This window comes from Anopheles coluzzii, chromosome 3, assembly GCF_943734685.1.
Source record: "Anopheles coluzzii chromosome 3, AcolN3, whole genome shotgun sequence".
Lineage (NCBI taxonomy): Eukaryota > Metazoa > Arthropoda > Insecta > Diptera > Culicidae > Anopheles > Anopheles coluzzii.
This window is the reverse complement of record NC_064671.1, coordinates 89365521-89389814: the sequence shown is the minus strand read 5'-3', so window position 1 is coordinate 89389814 and position 24294 is coordinate 89365521. Positions and strand designations below refer to the sequence as shown.

The 24294-nt window shown below is 42.0% G+C and overlaps 3 protein-coding genes across 5 annotated transcripts; 2 read left to right on the top strand and 1 right to left on the bottom strand.

The window, feature by feature from the left end:
• Positions 1-117: 117 nt before the first annotated feature.
• Positions 118-2687, top strand: LOC120956890 (uncharacterized). 3 transcript variants are annotated; one of them, XM_040378683.2, is made up of 3 exons: positions 118-315; positions 1020-2387; positions 2459-2687. In XM_040378683.2, the coding sequence occupies exon 2, from the start codon at positions 1083-1085 to the stop codon at positions 2214-2216; it is 1134 nt and encodes a 377-aa protein (XP_040234617.2). In that variant the 5' UTR covers positions 118-315; positions 1020-1082; the 3' UTR covers positions 2217-2387; positions 2459-2687. The 3 variants fall into 3 exon arrangements, with proteins under 3 accessions (XP_040234617.2, XP_049465087.1, XP_040234618.2); XM_049609130.1 differs by having other exon boundaries at positions 119-265; XM_040378684.2 differs by lacking the exon at positions 118-315 and adding an exon at positions 328-832.
• An 814-nt stretch (positions 2688-3501) lies between these two features.
• Positions 3502-7687, top strand: LOC120958992 (uncharacterized). The gene is made up of 2 exons (XM_040382095.2): positions 3502-3648; positions 5702-7687. Exon 2 carries the CDS (start codon positions 5766-5768, stop codon positions 6897-6899), a length of 1134 nt encoding a protein of 377 aa, XP_040238029.2. The 5' UTR covers positions 3502-3648; positions 5702-5765; the 3' UTR covers positions 6900-7687.
• A 9683-nt stretch (positions 7688-17370) lies between these two features.
• LOC120960007 (uncharacterized) lies at positions 17371-19029 on the bottom strand. The gene is made up of 3 exons (XM_040383858.2): positions 18160-19029; positions 17896-18097; positions 17371-17826 (listed from the first exon to the last, which is right to left on the bottom strand). The coding sequence occupies exons 1-3, from the start codon at positions 18957-18959 to the stop codon at positions 17551-17553; spliced, it is 1278 nt and encodes a 425-aa protein (XP_040239792.2). The 5' UTR covers positions 18960-19029; the 3' UTR covers positions 17371-17550.
• Positions 19030-24294: the final 5265 nt, after the last annotated feature.

The window sequence follows — 24294 nt, the reverse complement described above, 5'->3', positions numbered from 1 at the left end:
TCTCACTCTCTCAAACTCGCTCAGTTTTAATCAATGCGATGTGTATGATTCATCTGTAGTACAGATAAAAACATATAAATAGTCTGGGAGAGTTGGAAGCAGTACCATACACTCAAGTGTTTGAGGTGAAAGAACTCCGCAGGAGCCAAAGCCTCTCTAAACCATACTAACAGCAACATACACTCAAGTAAATTGAATGCGGCTAGAAGCTCGCAATTAGAACAGAGTCGAAGCTGTATTGATAGTAGATCACGCAACCACGCAGGTGAGCTTGTTTGCTAAAAATGTTTAGGAAAGTGTACGAACGATTACTGTGTAAGTGATTTGAGAATTTGATTGTGATATAATTTCGAAGACCCGTCAGGATTGATGTGACGAAAATGTTGACATTAGTCTGCTAGCGGCATATTGAGAGGGAGTGAAAAACAGAGACAAAAATGAGAGGAAGTATTCGGTTACGGTGTTCGACGGTAGATTCGCAACTTGTTATACCTCAAAACAATCTGTTTTCTTCGTGCATTTTGAAATGGCTTGAATTTGTAGTGTTGTAGTTAAAAAAACCGTCTTAGTGATAGATCCAAATAGTTTTTTTTATAACTCAGATTTTTTTTCATAACAATCAGTAGTAGTCCAATAATAACAATTTGGAGTTTAAGGTTGTTAGCTTTATCCGCTAGCATGTACCGATTGTGCATCGATAGACCGGATGGGTATTTATATCTTATCTGTGGCTGTTTCCGAGACCAATTCGAAGAAATGTTTATCAATCAACTGATTAATGTGATATATTATCTTCACTCGGCTATAGTACTAGCTAGCTGCTGTCAGAAAGGTCAGATGCATAACATTGTAACATTTCATGCAACCAGGTCAGGTTTGCAGGACCTTTATAGTGATAAGGATGAATCTGCTGGTACTGTTTTATCATTAATTTCTGAATTGTTGTGTCGTTCCCATGATGCTCTCTTATTTGTTATCTGTTCAATATACTCACTATACCAATGTTTGTTTACTTTTAGTTACCCAAAGCGGTCTTTTACCTCGTCGTCACAACTGTTGCCGTTGTGCAATAAAGAATTGCAATGGCTACATTGGTTTTGACAACGGTAGCGGCTTCCACAGTTCCAGGGTTGATGGAAATCGCAGTTACTTCAGCCGTTGTTCTGGCGGCTGCGCCCGTTTTTAAAAAAGCTGCTCCAGTAGTTAATGAGGCGTTTGCTGACTTAGTTGAAGAAGCTACAGAATTAGTTGTTAAAACAGCTAAAAAAACTGGCGAAATTGTGGTTAAAGCAGCAGAAGTAACTGCTGAAGTTGTGGAAAAAACAGCAGAAATAACTGCCGACATTGTTATGGAGATTACTACTCCCAACATCATAAGGCAGCTAAAGAAAGATAATAATTCAAACACTAGAGCTAACGAAAATAGTACAAACCATAAGGAAAACAATGGAAATAAACAGTCTCAACAAAATACAAAAACCAACACACAAACGCAATCAAAACAAACTGGAACTGCAAGAAACGCTGGCGATAATGGAGATGATCCCAGACGACGAAGAAACTCGAAAACTACGCGCAACTGTCAGGATGAAACATCGGATGAAACGGAACCACACACTGGTGCTTCTCACTTGCACTCACGAACAGCGGTACATACCGTACGATTTGCTGGAGAAATCAGGCGAGCTGCCGACAGGTCTGGCCACCAAGTTACAGAGCTTATTGAAGACGGGGCCAGCACAATCAGGGATGGGTATATACGGCCACCGACACCTGATAGCCAACTGCAAAGAGCTCACGTGCTACGGTTTAGGGATAATTTTGAGATGTTACGCGAACATTATCCCGAGTTGTATAGAATATTGTGCAGACATGCAGGGCACACGCAAAGAATTCCGAGGGTGTTCAACGTGTTTCACAGGATTGGTGGAAGAATTGATAAACTGCAGTATGGATGGATTTTGAAATTGTCTGAAGTAGATTTTTCGGCTGGTCCCACAGCTGCGAATCTATCAATGTTTGAAGCATATAGACAAGAAGTGTTAGATTTGTATGACAGTGAGATAAGATTAAGATACTATAGCGAACAGGACATGGCAGAAATAAGAAGGGCAAAAGAAATGATGGAAAACACAACGAGTGAAGAATTGTTGGAAAATGCTCTGGAAGGATTCAATCTGGAACATGACTACAACAATCCCAGAATAAGATTGTAGTAGTATACATTTCGTAACTCTTTACAAACGATATTGAACAAATGCAAATATTTAAACCTAAAAAGAATTTAAAATAGGACAAACGCAAATGCTTCGAAGAAAGAGTTTAAATAGCTTAACAACAATGAAAAGTAAGTGAGCCATTCTTGTTGATCATCTGCATTTAAACAGGTAAATAGTCTTTCTGTATTCTAAATATTGACTTGAAATATTTATCCTGTTGTTAATGGTTTTTTTTTCAGATGGATGGAACACTTACGATAAATTTCGACTAGGGTTAATCTGAGTTTCATATTCACTATTTGAAATATCTTTGTTGCAAAGTCCAACATACTTGGGGTGTTTATACTTTATGAAATAAATCTAAACAAGGTGGAGGTACACACAAAAAATGAAAACAATACCTATTCATTTGAATCAGCGCAAAATATAACCACGTAAATTAAAATGTTAACAAATACTATAAATATACATCTTTTCTGCATTTCAACAAAAATCTGATTTTGTTTACAACCAAAATGAAATGTTTCTAGTCGAGAATTCTAAGCAATATTTGGTCGACCCGAAATTCACAGATAAATCAAACACTTAAGCCGAACCTGTTCGACCAGTTAGACCTCTATTATCCCTACTCTGAATGCTGGATGCTCTGTCTGTGGATTCTTGTCTTCCTGTTATAGGCTCGATCCGGTGACATGTAATGGGTCTCGTGGCGCTATGGTAGCATGGAATGCATGGAAAACAATCCATATTAAATTAAAACGATCGAATGCATTGAAACCAATCCAATAAAAACTATGCATCGGCAAACAAGTGGCAATGTGCAATCGTTCGTATGCCTCGTACACATAAACACGCAAGCACTCTTCTTAGTCTCTTGATGAACACACACTGTCTTAAACTTGTATCTTCCTGTAATAGAACGATCGCAAACACGGGAGAACAAGAGACTCTCGCGCAAAAGGCAGCTGGCTGTCACAAAAGCCATTGACTCTTCACTCACCTGTAGAAACTAGATTGCCCGCTTCCCAGAAGTCGCGTACAAGCTACCCAGGATTCATAAAATGCTCATCATGGTTAGCGCCATATCAGTAATTGGTTACCTGTTTGGCTTATGAGCGAATGTAAGTAATGCACGTTCTCTCAAACTCACGTATTCTCTCATTCTCCTAAACTCTCTCAGTTTTAATCAATGCGATGTGTATGATTCATCCGCAATACACATAGAAACCTATAAATAGTCTGGCAGAGTGCGAAACAGTAACACATAGGCGGAATCCTAGAGGCGAAAGAACTCCGTTGGAGCCAAAGCCTCTATAAACTATTCAAACAACAACATAGGCGGAATGTTGAAGTAAACTGAATGCGGCTTGAGGCTCGCAATTCGTAGAGAGTCAAAGCGTTATTGATAGTAGATCACGCACCCACGCAGGTGAGCCTGTTTGTGAATATCGTTTAGCATAGTGTACGAAAGCATTCGTGAGTGGTAGTGTAAGTGGTTTGAAAATTGGTTTGTGACATAATGTCAAAGACCCGTCGGGATTGATGAGAAGAAAATGATGTCATTGTTCTGTTAGACGTACATCGAGAAGGAGAGAAAAACAGAGACAAAAATAGGAGCATGTATTCGGTTATCATGTCCGTTGGCAGATGCGTATATAAGCCTGTTGTACCTCAAGTGAACTTGTTTTCTTTGTGCATTTTGCAATAATATGGATTGTTAGTGTTGTAGTGCAAACAACTGTTTTATTGATGATTCCAAATCGTTTTTACCCAACTCAGAGTTTGTTTTCTTTCATAACAATTTGTAGCAGTTCAATAACAAGAATTTGGAGTTTAAGGTATCACGAGAAATGCGATTATAAGTGTTATCGTTGTTAGCTTCATCCGCTAGTATGTACCGATTGTGCTTCGATAGACCAGGCAGGTATTAATATCTTATCTCTGGCTGTTTCCGCGAATGATTGAAAGTAATTTGCGCTTACGCCGAGTAGATCATTACGTCAAGGGAAAGGGAAACAGACACTTTATCAATTAACTGATAAATGTGATATACCCTCTTTACTCGGCAACCAGCTGATGTTGGAAAGAATGTTTACAACATTGTAACACTTAATATATCCGGATCAGGTTTGCAGGTTCTTGATAATTATTAGAATGAATTCTATAAACACACAAACATAGAAACTGAATTCTATAAACATTTAAACACATTAACTTTAAACTCAGCTTATAATGAAATCATATAATGTGCTCTCTGGATAATCCACGACTTTGGAACTCCGGCTGCTGTTAGTTCGATTCCTTCTTCTTCTTCTTCTTTGGCACAACAACCGTTGTCGGTTAAGGTCTGCCTGTACCCACTAGTGAAGTGAGCTTGGCTTTCAGTGACTTATTGTTACTATAGCAGGATAGTCAGTCCTACGCACGGTCTATTCGGGACTTGAACCCATGACGAGCATGTTTTTACGTCGTACGAGTTGACGACTGTAGCACCAGACCGGCCCAGTTCGATTCCTATTCCGGCAAAATCGAAATCATTAGTCGATCGGAGACATTTCATTTCTTGATGTTTTTTTTGCCTCTTTCGCTTTGGGCGTATACTTCTACAGCAAGCTTTTCTTTTTAAAATAGCAGTTTCATTCAACTTGAATCAGCAGGAGTCGGAGTAGGAGCAGGAGATGCAATGCCTGACCACAAAAAAACATCGCACCCAGAAAATCCGATGCCACCACTTGCTCGTACAATTTAGTTCATTATTCGTACCAGAGAAATATTATCTTAAAGATATTTCTGTCCTTCTCAAACCAGTGTTGTGGCATTATGTGGGACTTATCATAATCATAGGGCTCCAGCCGACTCCAACTCCGGACGACTCCGACTCCGGTCGACTACGGATGACTCCGGATGACTCCGACTCCGGACAACTCCGGACGATTCCGGACGACTCCAGATAATGCTGAGCAGTTCCGTGAGGGTTTAAGTCACCGCCGAGTCATTCAGATTGTTCACTCTCTTGCAATCTCTGGTTTAGAATTCCCCATACAACCTTTCGCTCGATACTTTAGAAGAGCCAATATTTGTATGATCGCTTACAGCCTCCAATAGTCTTAATATGCTCTGGGTGGTCTTTATGGCATGAAGAAGTAATAGAACGAACAAAGATCGCTTAAACATATAAATTAAATGTAATACTACTAACGTTAAGACGTGAAAATACGAAGCAAAACGAGGAAACAAAACATGAACACAGGAAGGAGGAAATCATGTATTAAATGAATTGTTAATTGTGAGAATGGCCTTAGTCAAGTCTGAGAATGGTTTTTTTAAAGACAATTAAGATACGCTCGACGATACGTTGTATCAAATTGTTTTATGTAGTTTGATATTTTAAGTTAAAAATGCTGCGTCGATCTTATTTTTCAGACATTTTCTGATTGTTCTTTGTTCAATATACTGACTTCGCCAATTTAATTTTCTTTCAGTTACTATTTATAGTGTCATACCAACACCTTCCGAATATCTAACACAGTGCGATAAAAAATCGCTATGGCTGGATTGATTTCGGGTGCTTTAGGAGGAACGGTTGGTAAATCAGCGACAGTGGCACCCATCGTAGGATTAGTTGGTCCGCAAGCCGCTATTGGTTTAGCTGTAGTAGGTGGTGTGATCGCTGCGCCAGTCATAGTAAATGCTGCTGTGGAAACGGTGGCTGTAGTTGGAAAGACGGTCGTTAGGATGGTTGAAACTACTGCTGAAGTTGTGGGAACAGTTGCATCTGCTGTTGTTGAGGCAAGCGTAGACACTGTTCTCACATTGTGTAATGCCCATTACGTTACAGAACAAAAATCTGGAAACGCGTCAGAAAGACGTAACAGTCGTAATGAAAATTGTACAAACAGTAAGAGTAACAATGAAAGCAAACAATCACAACAAAATACAAAAACCAACAAACAAACGCAATCAAAAGAAGCTGGAACTTCAAGAAACGCTGGCGATAATGGAGATGATCCCAGACGACGAAGAAACTTGAAAACTACGCGCAACTGTCAGGATGAAACATCGGATGAAACGGAACCACACACTGGAGCTTCTCACTTGCACTCACGAACAGCGGTACATACCATACGATTTGCTGGAGAAATCAGGCGAGCTGCCGACAGGTCTGGCCACCAAGTTACAGAGCTTATTGAAGACGGGGCCAGCACAATCAGGGATGGGTATATACGGCCACCGACACCTGATAGCCAACTGCAAAGAGCTCACGTGCTACGGTTTAGGGATAATTTTGAGATGTTACGCGAACATTATCCCGAGTTGTATAGAATATTGTGCAGACATGCAGGGCACACGCAAAGAATTCCGAGAGTGTTCAATGTGTTCCACAAGATTGGTGGGAAAATTGATAAACTGCAGTATGGGTGGATTTTGAAATTGTCTGAAGTAGATTTTTCGGCAGGTCCCACAGCTGCAAATCTAGCAATTTTTGAAGCATATAGACAAGAAGTTTTAGATTTGTATGCCAGTGAGATAAGATTAAGATACTATAGCGAAGAGGACATGGCAGAAATAAGAAGGGCAAAAGAGATGATGGAAAACACAACGAGTGAAGAATTGTTTGAAAATGCTCTGGAAGGGTTTGAACTGGAACATGACTACAACAATCCCAGAATAAGATTGTAGTAGTGTATGTTATGTGGTGCTTGAAAACCAGCTTAAAATGATGGTAAATATAAAACTGAAAAGTCATAAGAAAGAGGAACAAACGTAAACAAATGATTTGAGTAAACAAAGTGTAATGAGCACTGATTTTACAACAATTAATTGACAGAAGGCAGAAGACCGAAGACTGAAGACCTGAAGGCGGAAGAACTGAAGACGGACGAACTGCTGGCTGAAGATTTAAGGTGAAACGCTGAAGATGTTTGTATAATTTGACACAGGTCGTGTCAAAGGTCAAATTTGCCGGATTTTACAAAAGCTTCGATTGAATGACAAAAATGTGATGTAAGGCTACTTAAGGATAATGGTAAGGAAAGCATCGCTCGTACTTCTATATTTGGGCACCTACGCGGTCATGCCGGGCTATACATGCAGGCTTTCGAGACTTGTTAGTATCACGTAGCTGGATGGGCTGACTCATTCTACGAGTGAATGATCGATATGAGACTTGAATCTATGAAGCGCATGTCAAAAAGTTGTACGAGTTGAGAGCTGTAGCACTTGCAACATTGGATCATAACCCCGTTCGTCGCTGAATTTTATTGTGGTACAATTTTCTTTCATGAACAGAGTGAATTTCTCGATACTATCTAGCCAATGACGGTTACTATGTCGAATCTATTTGAAAAAACATACATTAAAACGTGAGCATATACTTATTACTATACATCTTATTTGCCTTTAAAAACTCCCTGGTTTTGTTTACAATCACAAAATAAAATATTCCTCGTCGAGATTTTGAAATAATATTACACTTTTAGCTTTTTTATTTTACATTTCCTTATCAAATACTTCTCGTACAGCTACTAAAACTGTCGATTCAGTTGCAAGATGGAAAGAAACAGACCATCCTTGGGAAGTTTTTCTTAAACTGTTGGTACCATAAATTATTCATGATGACCATCGCATGTGTAGCCTACATTTGGTTCTTAATCCATTGTACACCACACCATACCAACCTACGAGCCGACACGTCGACCCGAAATGCACCGACAACTTAAACATACTCACACACGATATCCGAAACCATTGGTATCTTGTACGATCGAATGTTCTGTTTACACCACGGTCAGCTAGTTTCACTTGAGCCGAACCTGTTCGACCTGTTTGACAGCTACTATCCCTACTCTGAATGCTGGATGCTCTGTCTGTGTGTTGGTATGCTCCCAGAGGTGTGCCACTTTGTACAATTCCTGTCTTCCTGTTTCAGGCTCAATCCGGTGACATGTAAAAGGTCTCGTGGCGCTATGGCAGGGATTTTTAAATCGTGATTTACAGTATGTGTTCACAAACATACCATGTACACTCACCGGATACATGTGTTTGAGTATTCTTATACATATCTTATCCCAACTAAAAAATCGCTTTTCATTGGTGCAGTATGTATAACTCAATTCCAAGTATGTAGGTATAAAATGTTAATACCGAAAAACTCCCATCTGTATCATGAAGTGGAATGTATTTCATGAATGACCTTGCAAAAGCTCTCCTTGCGAATATTAATTACGCCCTGTTGACTATGAAGCATCGTACAGGAATAACGAAATGTGAAACGAAAGCACCCTACAGCAGGCAACTCTAATTCAATGACTTTTCAACCGGGCCGGTACAAGTGTTTGCTCGTGTCGGTGATAAAATACGAGCGAAGAAAACTGCCAACGAGCACGAACCAAACAAACGGTGCCATGACTAAAATGCTCGCAAGATACGTGAAGCGCGTACATAACGCGCTTGGATCATGATTACGTTGCAGCATGCAAAGCGCTAGATTAAATGCTCTTACTGCCCCACCAAAAACACGCCAGACACAGTATTGCCTGCGCTAAGGCTCTCATCCACAGCATCGATTAAAATGCCTCCGTCAACGACAAGTCTGCCGTAGACAGGCGTGCCTCCTTCATGGAGGTGAAGAGTGTTTTCCCTACCATTCGCACATTTCCAACCATCCTTTTTACCGAACGCGAAACTCTTCCGAACAGTTATCACTTTGGTAAGGATGTAAATGTCGCATGCAGCACAGCGAAGCCAGTGGGATGTACATTTATGAGTGATGGAAACCACGGTAAGCTCGTAAAGAAGTGGAAAGACTCGCGCGTTGCTGGATTTCATCGAGCGGTTGAATTATTTTGAATAATGTAGGATCAGCTACCTTTGCAAACCGGGGTCACGTTTCGTAAGATTTGAATGAATTATTTTCGTGCAGTTTATTCATGGCCCTTAAGCTTTCCGTACGGCCAGGAAATGCTGTGCCATTGTTTAGCGCTTTTGTATCCAAGCTGTAGCTGGTTTCGCGTTCACTAAAATGAAGCGAAGCAATTACAGAATGAAAAAAAAAAAACAGTTAAATTTGTTTGTCTTTAAGTTTCTGCATTGAACCAAAAGCACCACGGTCAATCAGTCACAAAAGTTTCGTTCCGTGTCAACACTACCAGCACCCTGAATGGTACAAGGTTCGCCCAAACAACAGGGTTAAATGCTAGCCCTCTCGTTTGCTAAATCGAAAGAGCAACCCGAAACCCGATACCATGAATTCCCGGAGACGAGATTCATTGTGGGGTTTGCACTTCAATTAAGCTAAACTTTTCACCCCCTTAACCTAACACACCACCTTTACCACCACCAACACCACCACCACCATCTACTACTTCCCGCATTCAATCACAAGTCTCAAAAATTGAATGCCCTCCAGCCAGTGTGGCTGAAGATGAAGATGATTGTGAACTTTCTTCCTCCTCTATTGCACACCTTTGACGGGTGCCGCACCGTTGCGCCTTTGTGTGCGATCGGTTAAATCTTGATCAAAATTCATCCTCCTGTCGCTCGGTGGTTGAATTTCCGCATTCCTGGAAGAAGTGGAGCTTGCTGGAAGAGTGAGAGATCGAGAGAGAGGAATCATTTAAACGGCAACTCGTTGCACGGAATTAATAATAAGGATTAAGAGGAACTACAGCATGGATGGTACATTACTTGGAAGTAAGGAAGGGAAGGCTCACTTCATAATGAAGCAGTACAATTCAAGAGCTCTTTGGAAGCTTTGGAAGTTACATCACTGTTTTGTCTGTTTTTCGTACACTTAATTAAAGGTTTTATAAGGTTTCTCCAATGAGCTTTGTGTTATTTTCTGCTTCATTTTGCTAGCTGGTTGCACTCTGTTGAACACATTACACAAATACATGAAATTATTGGCAGCACTGGATGTAGATGACAGTAACGAAATGTTCTGAACGGTCATTCCTACCCACTGCTAAGCGCTTGCTTAACGTCACTCAGCCGTGTAAGAACGCTCAAGATAAGTGCATCTCAATACACCGAGTGGTGTCAGCAGCAGCCACTCCGGGATCGATATTGATGCTCTGTGGGGTGGAAAACTATCATTTCCTTACGATACAATTTCCTTCCTACGCACACACACACACGTACAGACTAGCACTACCCAGACAGAGGTTCTGAGTTCCAGGAAAAGCATGTAATTAGAATAGGCTAGCGAGGCTTCTTTGCCATTGATACGAGCTCGATTGGTAGCTTCTTTTATCGTGAAACACGTGAAACATAATTAATGAGATCAATTAAAACATTCCATTTCGTTCTAGGTGGATGAAGTAGATGCATAAGAGTCGTTGATGTGGATAGAACCTGGAATGAAAGTGTAATGGGAAAAGAGCTTCTTTTAATGAATAGTAAAAGCTTTGGCTATGTGCATATTGTTATATGTGGAATGGACTTCTTCCTTCTAAGGCATAGACATAAATCAGAAATACTACAAATATACCAAATAATCCAAAGAAACAGCTAACGAAAGGCAAACGCTCAACTGAAACAGGAAGCCTGTAACGAAGTTGTGCAAAAGTTTATAAATTGACACACCATACCATTACCGCGCTTGTTTTATGTCTGTCCCTCCCAGTTGATAAGGTCATTGTGCCGACCAACCAGTTCGTTGGCTCATTAATAGTGCGACAGAGTTGGCCGTCGGTGTCGGCGGCTGCTGTCGGTGACATGGGTCTGACAGGTGTCCTTAAAAATCGGAAAAAACCTGCGAACCGAAGCACTCTGATTGTCCGAAGCTGGAGAATGAACTGGCACGAGGCCAATCAGCGAGAAGGGTTTGGATACAGTTGTTACGGATGGACGAACGAAACGAACACAAATTAGCATGGCAAAGTGTGAAGCAAAAGGATTTTGCGATGATTTTACTGTTTTTAATAATAAAACATGAAACACAGTTGCGTGTTACGAGTGTTGTAACGTTGATCTTCTTGGCTAACGTTGTTACGACAGAACGCTAGACGATAATGGGATGCTTTAGCTCCCGTGTAAACCATTCCAAATTGATGCTTTAAATACTTGAATGGAATAACTTACCGTACTCTGCACCATATGCTGCAAACATTAATTAATCAATCAATTTTACCCCATCCCAATGGTGCCCATCCCTTACCATCAGTTCTCGTTCGTTCGATCGCTTACATGAGCACACTTGACGGAAAACCACCATGATGTAAGCAAATTAATTGCCCTTTCCAGTCCACTGACGAGCAAGATGCAGTCGGTTTCTTGCTGCCAGGCAACCACGTTTACCACGCACTGCTCGTTAGCATACAAAGTGCAACCAGAGTGAGTGTTGCGAGATACAAATCATGTTTACAGCGATCAAAACTGCAAGCGAACTAATGACATTCGATTTCCAATGTGCTAGGACCGCATTCTTCAGCTTTACTCGGGGTGGCGGGTCTGTTGGGCAGCTCAATTGATGCTATCTTGCATCGCCTTTATGGTGTATCCGTGGTGTATTGGTGAAGGAATACATTCATTAAAGAGCAACTAAACCAACAACCAATGCTGAGTGACATACAATAGCACCACAGCACTGTACATCATTACGAAGACTGTCAAATCACCGTCAAGCCTCTGACAAGCGACGGACACCGATAAGACGACAAAACCTGTCATATTTTTGCGACCTAACAAGCGCTGACGGTTAAGCTTCATGCAACATTCATTGCTACCGTGCTAAAGTTTTTCTTTCTCTTGCAGAAAGTCATTAGTCAATGAGCTGGGGGGAAATTCGATCGTATAAATTGACCGCTGGATGGATAATTCATTACATTGCTATTGCCTGTCAATCAACCAACAAACGCACTGGACTTGTTTGTTTCGCTCAAGTTATGTATTCATTCCAAATTCACGAGAGTACGTGTGGGTTATTGAGTTTTGCGGAAAATAAGATTCGTAGCTTGGTTGGTAACTTCTTGGAAATGGGAAGTAGGCAGGTACCGGACAAAAAGACAATTCTCGAATTTTCATCACAAGCTCTAGGACGTACTGTAATGACAAAAGAGATTTTGATACTACTGCATTGCCTGTACGTTTCACTGGAAGTATCTGTGTTAAGCAATCGTGCACCGTGGGAGGCTTCCACTACTTTGCAGTGAAAAGCGGGCCGTGATGTACGCTTGCATTCGATGGCCACTGTTCCAGTTGATTGGTTTCTCAGGCGAAACCGGAACCCTGCCAACGGTTCAACGAGCAAGCGAACGCTTTGATCCGTTCGAGCATGGTTTCGTCCCGTCATCACCGGCAGCTGGCAGGCTGCAGCAACATTTTCCACCACGTGCAAATGCTCATAATCGCATTAGTGCCAGCATTTTGAACCTACGCCAGCTGCTGCTGCTGCTGCTGCTGCTGCCGTGCTACCAGCATAGCTAACGATGCACGGGGAGGCTATAGCAAAAGGGTAAGGATGCTGTTGTACCCTCCATATCATTTCTAAAAAGCGCCACTGAAAGTATTTGCCGGCTCTTCATCACCGATCGAACGCTTATTGGTTTTGTGGCATGCGTTGCTACGGAGCAGCGTATCCGGTTCACGTGTTTTAGTAGGGTTGTAAATGAGGAAAATTGCGGTATTGCGAAACACCACAAATAGGGACGCTAGCGTTTTCGGTGGGCTAAATTCAAACGAAAATGTAGATCTCGTCTGTTATTTTGACTGTAGCAAACGTTTGATTTGAGCACCAAATGGTCGTTGGAATGGAATTCAACGAGCATGAAATCACATGATTCAATTCAAATAAGTTTTTTTTCAAATGATAGAAATGATTTGATTTCTGGTACAAAGGGAATATGTGTGCTATTGCGAGAGTTGTAGGAAAATAAACGCATTTCCAATGTGCCTAGTACATCAAATAATCGCATGCCAACCGACAGGGATGTAAATCGCCGTCAACAAAGCTCCCCTGAACAATTCAGTTGATTTGAAATTCATAAAATCAACCAGATCAAAAGAATAGCAAAGCGTGCTGCCTTCACTGCATCGACAATCGTAAATAAAGGTTTATTCTTTGGCTTTTGATTACATTCTCAGCACTTTGATGTGTAAAATTTAAGAACATACAATACTTTTTTTTTAAATATAATATCCGAGTTTAAATGTGATGCATATACACTTTTATGCTTAAATAATTTATTCCGAAATTAAGTAGATGTTATCTAGAAACCCTCGATCTTGCCATTAGTGAGTTTCTCCAGAGAAGCATCTCTTACACAACTGGTTACCCCGAGTACTGCAGCAGCTCAACTCGTACCCCAGAGAGACATCGTTAAAGTACAGCCAAGTGCAACACAAACAGGGATAATATGCATCATCGAAACGTTACATTTACCCCCCTGGTACCCCTATCTAGTGGTTGTAGCGCCGTTTTGTGCATGCACAGCTTTTGGTGTGAGCTTTTGACAAAGTTTTGTACAAACAATTTCCCAACCCTTCCATGTCGGCTGTGTCAAGTGCAGCAGCAGCGGATGGCACGGTGGCACTCATGATTTACTACTTCGGTGTGGCATTTTTGCCACAAGTTATTACCATCCATCCAGCCACCGTACGGCAAAGTTGAAGAAGGTTAGCTTATGGGTGCGCCACGTGACGGTTGTGACATTCTTTTTGGGGTGGTTTTTTGGGGAACGAGAACGATGACGATACAACTGCTCCATTGCTCCACTGCAGATGCATTCAAATGACAATGGATGGGGAAAGTGAGCGAAATTTGTTGCCGACAGCAGTAGATATTCTACTGTGGTGAGTGAAGCTACATACAGGAAAGAGAGACTTAATTTCCGGCAAATTGACTCGATTCTTACACAATCAACTCCTATTCCAACAAGAAGTTTGCCGATTTCACCATTTTTATAGATCATTCAACTACTTGGCAAAGTTTATTATGAAGGCTTATAGCTTCTAGAGAATGGGTGCTTATTAAAACTTGCTTTACTTTAAACAAGAACTGCTGGTGAGAGTCTTGAAACAACCAACTCAACGCCGTCCTCTTCAACAAGCGCTTCAATGTTCGTTTTGTTAATTGGCACCCGATAAGAATAGTAACACTAATGAAGTGTTGTTTGATTCTTCATTTACCACGACAACCACTCATACACACTAAAACAGCTCACCAACAGCTTCACTAGAGGGCCATCCAAAACCGACACAATTCATAGCCACAACTACTTGAGAGTTTCTGGCAACAGTCAAAGAAGGCGCGTCGACTTTATTCTCGGCCGTGGGCAGGACTAATTGCGAATCACTTGAACTCATTTCCCGGTAAGTTAGCACTTCAACTGAAAGGGCCACTTCAAGCAAACATCACAGAGTGTCCTTAAAGGTTGTGATGTATGGTACAGATTTTAATTTTCTATGCGATTTGTTGGAATGTCCCAACTATGCGGGAGCTTGTGTTACGTACAATAACAGTTTACATGCTACGTTTTAACAGTTCAAGCGACTGTTCAAACGATGTTCCCTGATGTCTAAACCTTGATTGAAGAGTGTCAACGAAAAATACAAATACATAAACCAACACCAACCTTTTCGTTCCCACCGACATGCCGAACGGTTTCCAATTAGGTTTGCCGAATTTATGCTTCCCGAACCTCAAATGCCGCTATTGAACGCGCAGGGCGGGTGACACGCTGGGAGTGCAATTAAAAATTCCCTAATTAGATTCTACCTGTTTGGAATGGAATTAAGCAACTTTCTTGACCTCGTCCTTCTTCTGTCAGTTTTTTACAAAAAAAAACTCTTTCCCAGTTTCCTTTGCCATACTAAACGAGGAAACTCGATACTCTTCGGTGTCGGTGATTTTTTTTTTGCTGCGTTCCTTGAAGCTGTTGACAAAGTTATCGTACTGGCGAGAGGTTTTTGTCTTGTTTTTTTTTGCCGTTGTGGTGGAGACTACCCCAGAGATTAATTTATTTTCAATAAGTAATCTTTCATCGACAGCCCCTTGCGAAAGCCAATGATGCGAAGGTGCTTATGGAGCTGTTTTCCCCCATCTTTGGTTTGTTTCACTGCTGCTGCTGCTGCTGCAACTTTCTAATTAATTATTGTGATGAATTCTAAGCATGACCCGCCATTGGCTTGATCCTGAAATATCCTTTCATTATGAGCTTTTCGCACCCGACAACCTTTCGGGGTCTAAATAGGAAGGTAAATGATTAAAAAAGGAGTCATAGGGCAAAATGATTAGAAAATTTTGTCAACATTGTATTGATATTTTTGAGTGTACATTGTTCCAACCTAAAACAATATGATGTTATTGATAGCAGGACAGACAAAGGAAGAGTATGCTTGAACGTTAGTATTCGACCCATTTTTATGAGACCAAATAGGTGGTTTTTGAGTAGATCTCCTCCAAAACTAAAATGTATGTACCCTTTCAAACGCGTGATAACATCACACACCTAACAATACACTAAAGAAGGCGAACGATCATAAATGCTTCAATAAAAATCCACTCTCCAACCATCCGTCGATGAAGCGAAAGATAATCAAATGTAACTCGCTTATAAAGCTCGCACCCCTTTAGCAACGTGCAGACGGCCTTGTGCCTCAGGACCAAGACCGAGTAGAATGCATGGACACAAGATTCTATTCATCAGCTTGCTAGCCGGCAGGCACAGCACGGTCAGCTCGTTAGCTCCGCTCGAAGCAAAGCGGAAACCTTAGCAGTTTGAGTTTGCCCCGATAACCTGCAGGACTGTCTCGGAAGACGGAATTAGATTACTGACTTCAGCAGTGTTGTTGTTGTTGTTGTTATTGAACGCGTGCGGCAGAAGGCAAGACGATATGGCTTTTGCGAATCACTTCGAGCTATGGAAAGTTGTAAGCAACAGCTTTACACAATTTTCTGCTCCGGAAAGCAACAGGAACTGCCGCTCGGAACCAATCAGGCCTGCCGTGTATGTGTGTGTGTGTGTGTGTGTGTTTGTGTTGGAGATAAAGCGTGGCTTGTTGATTGCGTTGAGGTGAAACCCTAACCGTGCCAACCGTACAAGGGGGGTTACTCATTACGCTCAGGAAGCACCAGACCGGAAATAGAATTCCAGCCCGTGATTACTGTGGAACAGAGGGGGTTGCAATGCTTTAAACTATGAAAAATGAAGGATTGAAACATAGTTGAGGCTTCGACCGAAAGCAGAAAAGCTTACATATTGTTGAGGAGCAGTTTGTAAAATTTAATTAAACTCGATGCTGACAGCTTTCCTTGAACATCTTCCCTTTTCAAATTAAAGAAAACTTTTTTGTAATTTTAATATTATAAAGCATCTGTTCCGGAGTTGTATATCCATCTTCACTCTTGTAGTGTACGGTGAACGATGAAAACTAAGAAAGACAAAATTCACTCCTCTGTTCAACAGCTTGTTTGATGTTCTTGTGCACGGCAAAGCGTTGCTATAAATCACAAAACTTACAAAAAAAAGCTTCACCTTTACCCAACAGGTCTTTTTAAATAAAAAAGTGTAGACAGAAAAAAAACAAAGCTTCTGCTGTCGAGCCGGCGCATGCACGCTGTTTGTCACAGATTACAGCATGCCTTGCCGGGTCTGCAACCGCTTGCCATGGATACGGAGCGAAATCATAGCTTGCAGACTCCCGGGTTGTCCTTCTGCTTTGGTGAAGTGTAAACTAAACTTCACCGTTTGAACTTTCCTGCGTTCGGGGTGACAATCCCGACCACGGGCCGTCGACTGGCCGGATACACCGGACTGTGTAAAGTATAACGGGGTTTACAAATACGAGAGCGCATCATGAATAATTTATACAGCACAAGTGCTCTGTGCACGCGTGTACAACGGAGGCATGTTTTGGCGTGTTACTCTTGCGTTGCATCAGACCCACCAGTGTGGGTTACTTTTTTTGCGTATCGAGAATGTTATTCAATTTGCTTTTGTATTGAAATTGCTAGTTGAAGCAATACCCTTGAGACAGAGGAGTGATTTTCGTTTGCAAGCAAGCAAGCAGTATATTGAATGAAAATGGGTTTAAGATACGATTTATCATGACAAATACCGTCCTATTATCAGCTTGTAGAGAAAATTCATAATTTTGATATGTTTAACAGTTTCGGATATTTTAGATAGCATTTTATTTGAACATTTATCGCACACTTGAACTTCAATACACAGATATTGTAAAAAGTGTCTATCACGCGGGTGAAAATATTGTGGTTGGTGGTTGACAATGTTGCCTTTACCATCTACCTACCACTTACCAACTACCAGATACTGCAACAAACACCACTGAAGTGCTCACACTGTGATACAAAACCAAATACATCTGATCTTTAATTGTTTCCGTCCGAAGTCAGCTTGGCAATAATTCTTTCTTTCAGCTGAAACATTACGGTCATCAACGAGTAGCTACTGTTTAGCAGCTCGGCGAAGCGCGCCATCGAGATCGTCCCGGTACCATTGATCCTAAACGATAGCGGCTTCTGCGATCGGATGATGATGATCAGAAAGCTTGCCCGCATCTGCCGGTAGGCTGAAGCGAACCGGGGCGAAAAACGCAGCTTGTCGTACCATTCCAGCTCGCACATGACTGTACCAATACGCGCGTGCTGCAAGCAAAGTGAGTGTTGCGTAGAGTGGGGATTTCTTTAAAACTGTTAGGGTAAGGTTTCACTTACAAGATCGTTAATTTGAGACAAGATACGACAGAACAGAAACGATTCCGCCACAAGAAAAACGATGAACGCAATGTACACCACGGTAAGCGGTGTGACGCCTTTGTACATTAAGATGAAGCAGTAGTACCCGATCAGCGTAAACGAACCGTAGTACTGGATGAATGAGAAGGGTTTGAGAATCGAACCAAAATAACCCAAATTCCTGAAACGGAGGTGCAATTATGAAGCAGCAACTTTTACAGCGACACACTCCATGCAACTCACTCCAGCAGCTCCACGTGTCGCTGAACGTTCAGCTTGATAAGTGCCTGCAGCTCGCGCCAAAACTCTTCCTCCCGCTCCCCGGCGGACGCAGTGTTCAGCTCTGGGCGATACTTATGAAAACATTCGTCAATACGCTCAAACGACTCCACCAGCAATGACATCTCCCCGCGAAACACGTTCAGCAGCACGTAGATGAAGGCAAAGATCAGCACGTACAACGATCCCCAGAGGCAGGTCGCCCAACCGTACAGTAGCTGGATGAGGAATCCACCCACAGCGTGACCCTGGTAAAGGAGCATAAACTCCGGTTCAAGCATTATATTCGTGCCGGAAAAAATGGATGCATCCAACACTAGGGAAAGGCAGACCGCGAACAGGTAGCGATTGTTCTGCACCTTCACATGCTGCCGAGCCGCACGAACCAGCGGTTCATCTTCACGAAAGCTACGATCGTTAAGGAACTGCTCCAGGCGTACCAGCACGCCACGATCGAACACTAGCCTACGCACGAACGCACCGGCCATGATCCAGATAGTGCAGACGACGTTGAACAGGGCGGAGTTGTACTCGCTGTGCGACATGTACCAGTAGGCTTTGTAGCAATAGGAGCTGAGCACAAAGATGGGCACCATCAGATGACAGCACCAGCGCATAAATTGGCCCGCTCCTCTCGGTGCATCATTGCGAATGGCGAACAGAAATGTGAGATGATGCAGAAGCACAAATTGATCTGGATCGTTGGCTAACTTACGCTCCAGGGCGAGCAACTTTCGGCGAATGAGAGTCACAAGATCGATCATGATGACTTGGTTTTCACAACTGCTTCCTGTGCCAGTTTGTAATACACTACGGTAATAAGGTATAGCAATATCTTGCGTAGCCGGTTTGCCAGCAGATTGATCGCATGTAATTATAAAAAAAAAAAACTTTGGTCTGGTACTTGCCATTGGTTATTGCTATTCTGTAGCCTTGAAATAGCAATATTCGTAGGTGCTGCCGTAAAGACGATCGATAGTTTAGAACTTCTGATTAATGTCACACAGTACGGTTCGTAGCAAGTGTTGCAAAATTGCTAGCTTGTACATATTGTTGTTGAATAAATCAAGATGTTTGTTAGCATAGCTACAAGCTGGTAGTGAAAACAACCATACAAAGCTAATTGTTGGGCCTTCAGGGCCGTATGACGTATAATGAGAAAGAATCGATATTTTGCAAACCTTTACAAATTTTAACGTTTACTTTGACTGTGCAACGTTTTCGCTTTCTTGGATATCTCTGCTATAGACAGCTAATACATTTACCCTTGCAAGCCTTTACTTTAAAGGACTTTCTGACAACCGAATGAAAGTATGTTAACGATAACCTGGTCACAATTGAATAAATACGCACAAAGAAATAATATTTTCACAAAAAAATGATAATTAAAAACTTACCAACATACGATTATATCCAAGAAACACAATTCCTTCTACATGACACTTCATTGTAGAGGAATAGTTCGTTTTGTCTTTAGGCTTTAAATACTTAAAATCCATTTCTGAGCAACAAACCATACCATGCGAGGAACAAGCACATTAACGTCTCAGACAAGTACCATTAGTGGACCTGCATGGGGGCTTTTTGCCTGTTAATGCTTGCGCGAAACGAGCCAGCGTTTCATTCACCGCATCGATCCCCTTTTTCTGTGGCTGCGAGTTTTATGTACCTTTGGCAGCTCGTTAAACCGGGCACGTGAATGAAGGGCGTGAGTGAAGAACTTAAAAGCGTCCACAAGTACTTTCACACAAATCCGGCCGGTTGCCTCGCAAGGGGCATTATTTTTAAGCACCGAGCATAATGGGTAGGAAAGCCAGCTGCAGTTTAATTGCTGGTACAGGCTACTTCGAGGTGGAATGGATACCGTTCCGTGTACAATAAAAATAGTATTGAGCAATTTCGACTAAACTACGAACCGGTGAAACTTTGTTTTCGAAAGACTACATCAATCCCATCGCTCAGTCGTAGCCTTGTTGCAGACGATACTTTGAAATCCCTTTTTTATGGCTATCGTTCAGACCAGCAAGGTTTAGCGTGATCCTCAATCGAGGCTAAAGTTTGGAACAAAAAGAAAAAGCTCCCATGACACACTAAAAGTGCAGCTTGTGTCTATTCGTGAGCCACCCAACCCAACCAGTCTTGCGTATGGGTAATGAGCAAAGCCTGGATTAGAGGTGAGCTGTACAGAACGATGCTTCAATTACACCCGTTTACTTCTGTCAGCAAAACGAACAACCGGCGGGCTAGCTTCACTCTGGTGAACGAATCATTGCGATCGATGATTGCCTGAGGGATGAAACTGCACAGCAATAGAAGAACCTTGTACAGTTGGCAATGGTGTTGTTCGAGTTTTTTACAACATGCACAATAGTCGGAGCAAAATGCACGTACGGTTTTGGTTAAGGGTCGAAAAGCACTTGAACATACCAGCAGCTCAGCAGCTGACCAGAGACCATTTGGATTTGCGTTGAGATTTACGTTACTGAAGCAAAAAAGAAAGTTGTATATGGTTGCCAAAACCCAGCCTCTGCTCTGTCTGTTCTCTCTGCTTGGCTTAAGCTGATTCCTTCGTTGATTAAACGATTTTGCATGGTAATTCCGTTTTGGAAGAAAATGAGTAGCCCTCTATTATCGACATTGGTTGCCTGAAGTGTGAATTTAATTGAAGTACTGAAATTATGTTAGAGTATAAACCAATTTTTACATAATATTGGTAAATCTATGTTTCATAAAATTCAACGGTAAATGTTTGCTTAGAAGTGCGATAGCAGGGGTGTTTAGTAAAAAAATAACAGCTTCTGATTCTGAACACATCAACAGACATCCCGCACTTACTGCATCTTTGATGCAATCAAACTTTACCTTCAAATTTTTGCCAAATCCATTTAACACTTGACCGTAAATGCTTTCCCGGGTCCTTCTGCATCGTTGCCGACCGAAAGCACATCATAATTGGATTCCAATTAAAACTCGCCCAAGAAGCTCCATCGCCATGGGAGGTAAATGTGGCGAGAAAAAGCAAATGAGAGAGAAAGAGAGAGAGAGAAAAAACAGAGAGAAAGAGAGAGGGAGAAACATATAGAGTGCTAGTGCACAAGCCACTCAAGCCAGAACACCCTCCAAATGGCACTTGCATCCTGAGTGGAAACAGGTAAGCGTTAGTAAAGGCGGACTTGGCGGGGTGCATAAAAGTTTTACGAATTTCTCACCTGAACTATCAAACCGAGCAGCCGTGTAATTCTATTTGACTTTTTGGCCGTCCGCAAGCGTTCGTGGGTGCGGTGATCGTGGCTGCAAGCGTTCGTTCGCTTGCAAGTATTTACCTTTTTTTACTCGTTAGTTGCTCTCACCCGCGTGTTGTACGGCGTATTGCCAGCTTCTACACGGAGCTGTTGGAAAGGCAAATTGAGCCACTTTTGATGTAGGCTACGGTTGTACGCACGCTCGAGTGTCTGGTGGAAGTGTAACAAATTCAACTAACACAAATCATTACAGCATACAAACACTCAGACGTATGAAGGTCTGGTTTGTAAGCTTTTGAAAGTTAGGCTTGATGGAAGTGAGTTTTTACTATTTTTACTATACCATCAACCTCAACTTTTAGAGCGGAACGTCATAAGAACATTTAGCGCAAACCTTCAACTCCACGTCAAATGGCCGCCATTGTTTCGCTAGCACAACGATCGATAACTGCCCTCAGTGACACACATCCTACCAAATGTTGCCCAGCGTCTCTCAGCACTGCCATGATGTAAGCAAATTAATTGCACTTTCCCGTGCCACTCGAGATTGTAGCACCGCCAGCGGGTGCCTTAGCTCGTTAGCATGTAAAGTGCGACGGTTCTGTGTTTCATTTGCAAGTGAATAGGTGTAAGCTCGCAAGGGATTTGAAATGAGATAAAGTAGACTAGCTGTAACCTATTTTGCTTAAGAAAATGTTCAACGCTCAGCGTTAAAGTTAAAATAACGCATGATAAGCCGATTAGTGCTGACAGCTTCTCGTGAATATAAAACTGTCCCATCACTATGAAAACTGTCTAATTGGTCACGTTCCATTGTGGTTGGAAATGGATTAATGAAGAATTGGGCAGAAGATGGAAACGGGCCAACATCGACGAAACGGAGCAAAACAATAAACGTAGCCTGTACCGAAAGCAATCGTGACCAGTCATGCTATCATGCCCCTGCCTGAAGGAGTGCGGAAATATGATTGGTCATTTTAACGTCGGTGCGGTAGCATCGCCATGAGCATCGTCATTAGTCATCCGGGCGATGGTAACATCTTCATTTGACAGCTCGCTGGAAAGTTCACTTCATCAACAGCACCTGGCGCGCCTTCGTCTGTCTCACACGACCCTTCTGCCGGGGTGTTCTGCCGGAAATGAGTGATGTCATTCGTCATGTTTTACACAGCACAAGCTGCCGCGCGTATCATTTAGTTAAGGACAGTTCACTCAAGAAGCAAAGTGGAAGACAAGGATAGAAAGATGCCAACTACACTGAGTTTGCTACATATTTTCCATCTCAAAACGGCGCTGCGTGTTTGTCAACCTTTTCAAGAAATTCGAATAACATTGTGGATAGATAAGAAACCTTCAGGTCGTTTTCTAAAGAAATTTTTGTCGTGATCCATTCAAAAACATCATTACTCCTACACAGTGGAAATTCCTCGAATCATTTTCACGATGTGCATCTACTTCTACCCTTTGCATGCAATGAGCTTCCGTGGTTCGAAGATGTTTCTCAATACAATAGGTATTAGAAGGCATACATAAAGCAAACGGATTACATGTTCCCGGAGCTAGTTAACGACCGTAGCATCGAAAGTGCACCGTTGCATGATGCACCGGTTCAACCCGTTCTGGTTTGTTAGCGTTTCCCGGAACGGAGTCTCTACAACGAGGCGTTCGGTGGTTGATCAGTATGTTAATTTATACATTTGCCTGAGTTTGCTTTGCCCTTCTACCTTTCACTATAGATTTCTCACGAAGATACTACACGGGAAGAAACCCATGTAGGTAGCGGTGATCACTTGCAGGAATCAATTTACACGATAACAGTAACCGATTCGTGAAGTGCTGCTGGGCTCCATGAGATTGCAAAGGTAAATTGAAAGTGTGTCTATTGATAGTGAAGGGGATGAAGACTTCAGTAATTTTTTATAAGAATTTAGAATGTATAAGTAGTAAAAATTGCAATAATATAAAATTTCCATATGATGCAGAAATAAAAGTTGTAATGTATAAATGTATAACACGGTTAACAATATTCTTAGTTTACTCAAAAGGAGCCTTTTATTAAACTTCCGCGTATCTTTTATAAAAGGCACCTTTCATTTAGCGTTCCCTTTCTCACATTAAGCAACTGCACAACGCAGCAACACACATTCCCCGTGGGTATGTTTAGCCGTGAAAGCACGTATTGCATTCGCAAACAATAATTATTCAAGGCAACCGGTCGGCATAAACTCGCCTCATAACGAGGCTCCCTGCGCCGCGGCCGAAGGATACCTGCAAATGAGCTCGTTCCGGTAAGATTCCACTCCGGTACGATTCCACCTTCGCCAACGGGTATGTTGATTTTATCCTCCATCCTCTTTACCCGTCTGACCCGCTACCCGACACAGGTCACAGGTTTAGCTTTCGATAAAGTCGTACCGAGAGGTTAATTGCGAGTAATTAACGCGTACGCTGTCGTTTTTTACACGCTCTCTTTCCCTACCGGATTCACTTTTCCCGCCCGTTCCGGCTGCGTTGGGAAAACAATACACAGGGCCCTTTTCGCGGGCTGCAGCGGTTCGTGTGGTAGCACCGTTCTCGTTAGCCACGGTGTAAATGATTGATATGTTTATCATTTGTGTTTGTAATTAGTGAGTGGCGAGTGTGCGGTGTTTTATCGGTAAGGTTGTGTTTTAAAGTAGAATAAAAAAATACAGTAAATGTATTTGCTATTAAAACTGAACAAGCATTGTTGAGCATTTCATAAATGTTTTTAAGCTTTTCGGGTTTGTTTTAAGTTGCTTGTTTGAAAGCGAATTTGTTTTAATGGAGATCCTGAGCAGTAACTGCACAGTGCTGAGCAAAGTTATAATGAATAGGG

Coding starts and splice junctions, on each gene's coding strand:
- LOC120960007 (XM_040383858.2), bottom strand. CDS start 18,959: ATGATCGATCTTGTGACTCTCATTCGCCGAAAGTTGCTCGCCCTGGAG. Junction 18,098..18,159: donor CGACACGTGGAGCTGCTGGA/GTGAGTTGCATG, acceptor CCTCCGTTTCAG/GAATTTGGGTTATTTTGGTT. Junction 17,827..17,895: donor TGTCTCAAATTAACGATCTT/GTAAGTGAAACC, acceptor CTTTGCTTGCAG/CACGCGCGTATTGGTACAGT.
- LOC120958992 (XM_040382095.2), top strand. CDS start 5,766: ATGGCTGGATTGATTTCGGGTGCTTTAGGAGGAACGGTTGGTAAATCA.
- LOC120956890 (XM_040378683.2), top strand. CDS start 1,083: ATGGCTACATTGGTTTTGACAACGGTAGCGGCTTCCACAGTTCCAGGG.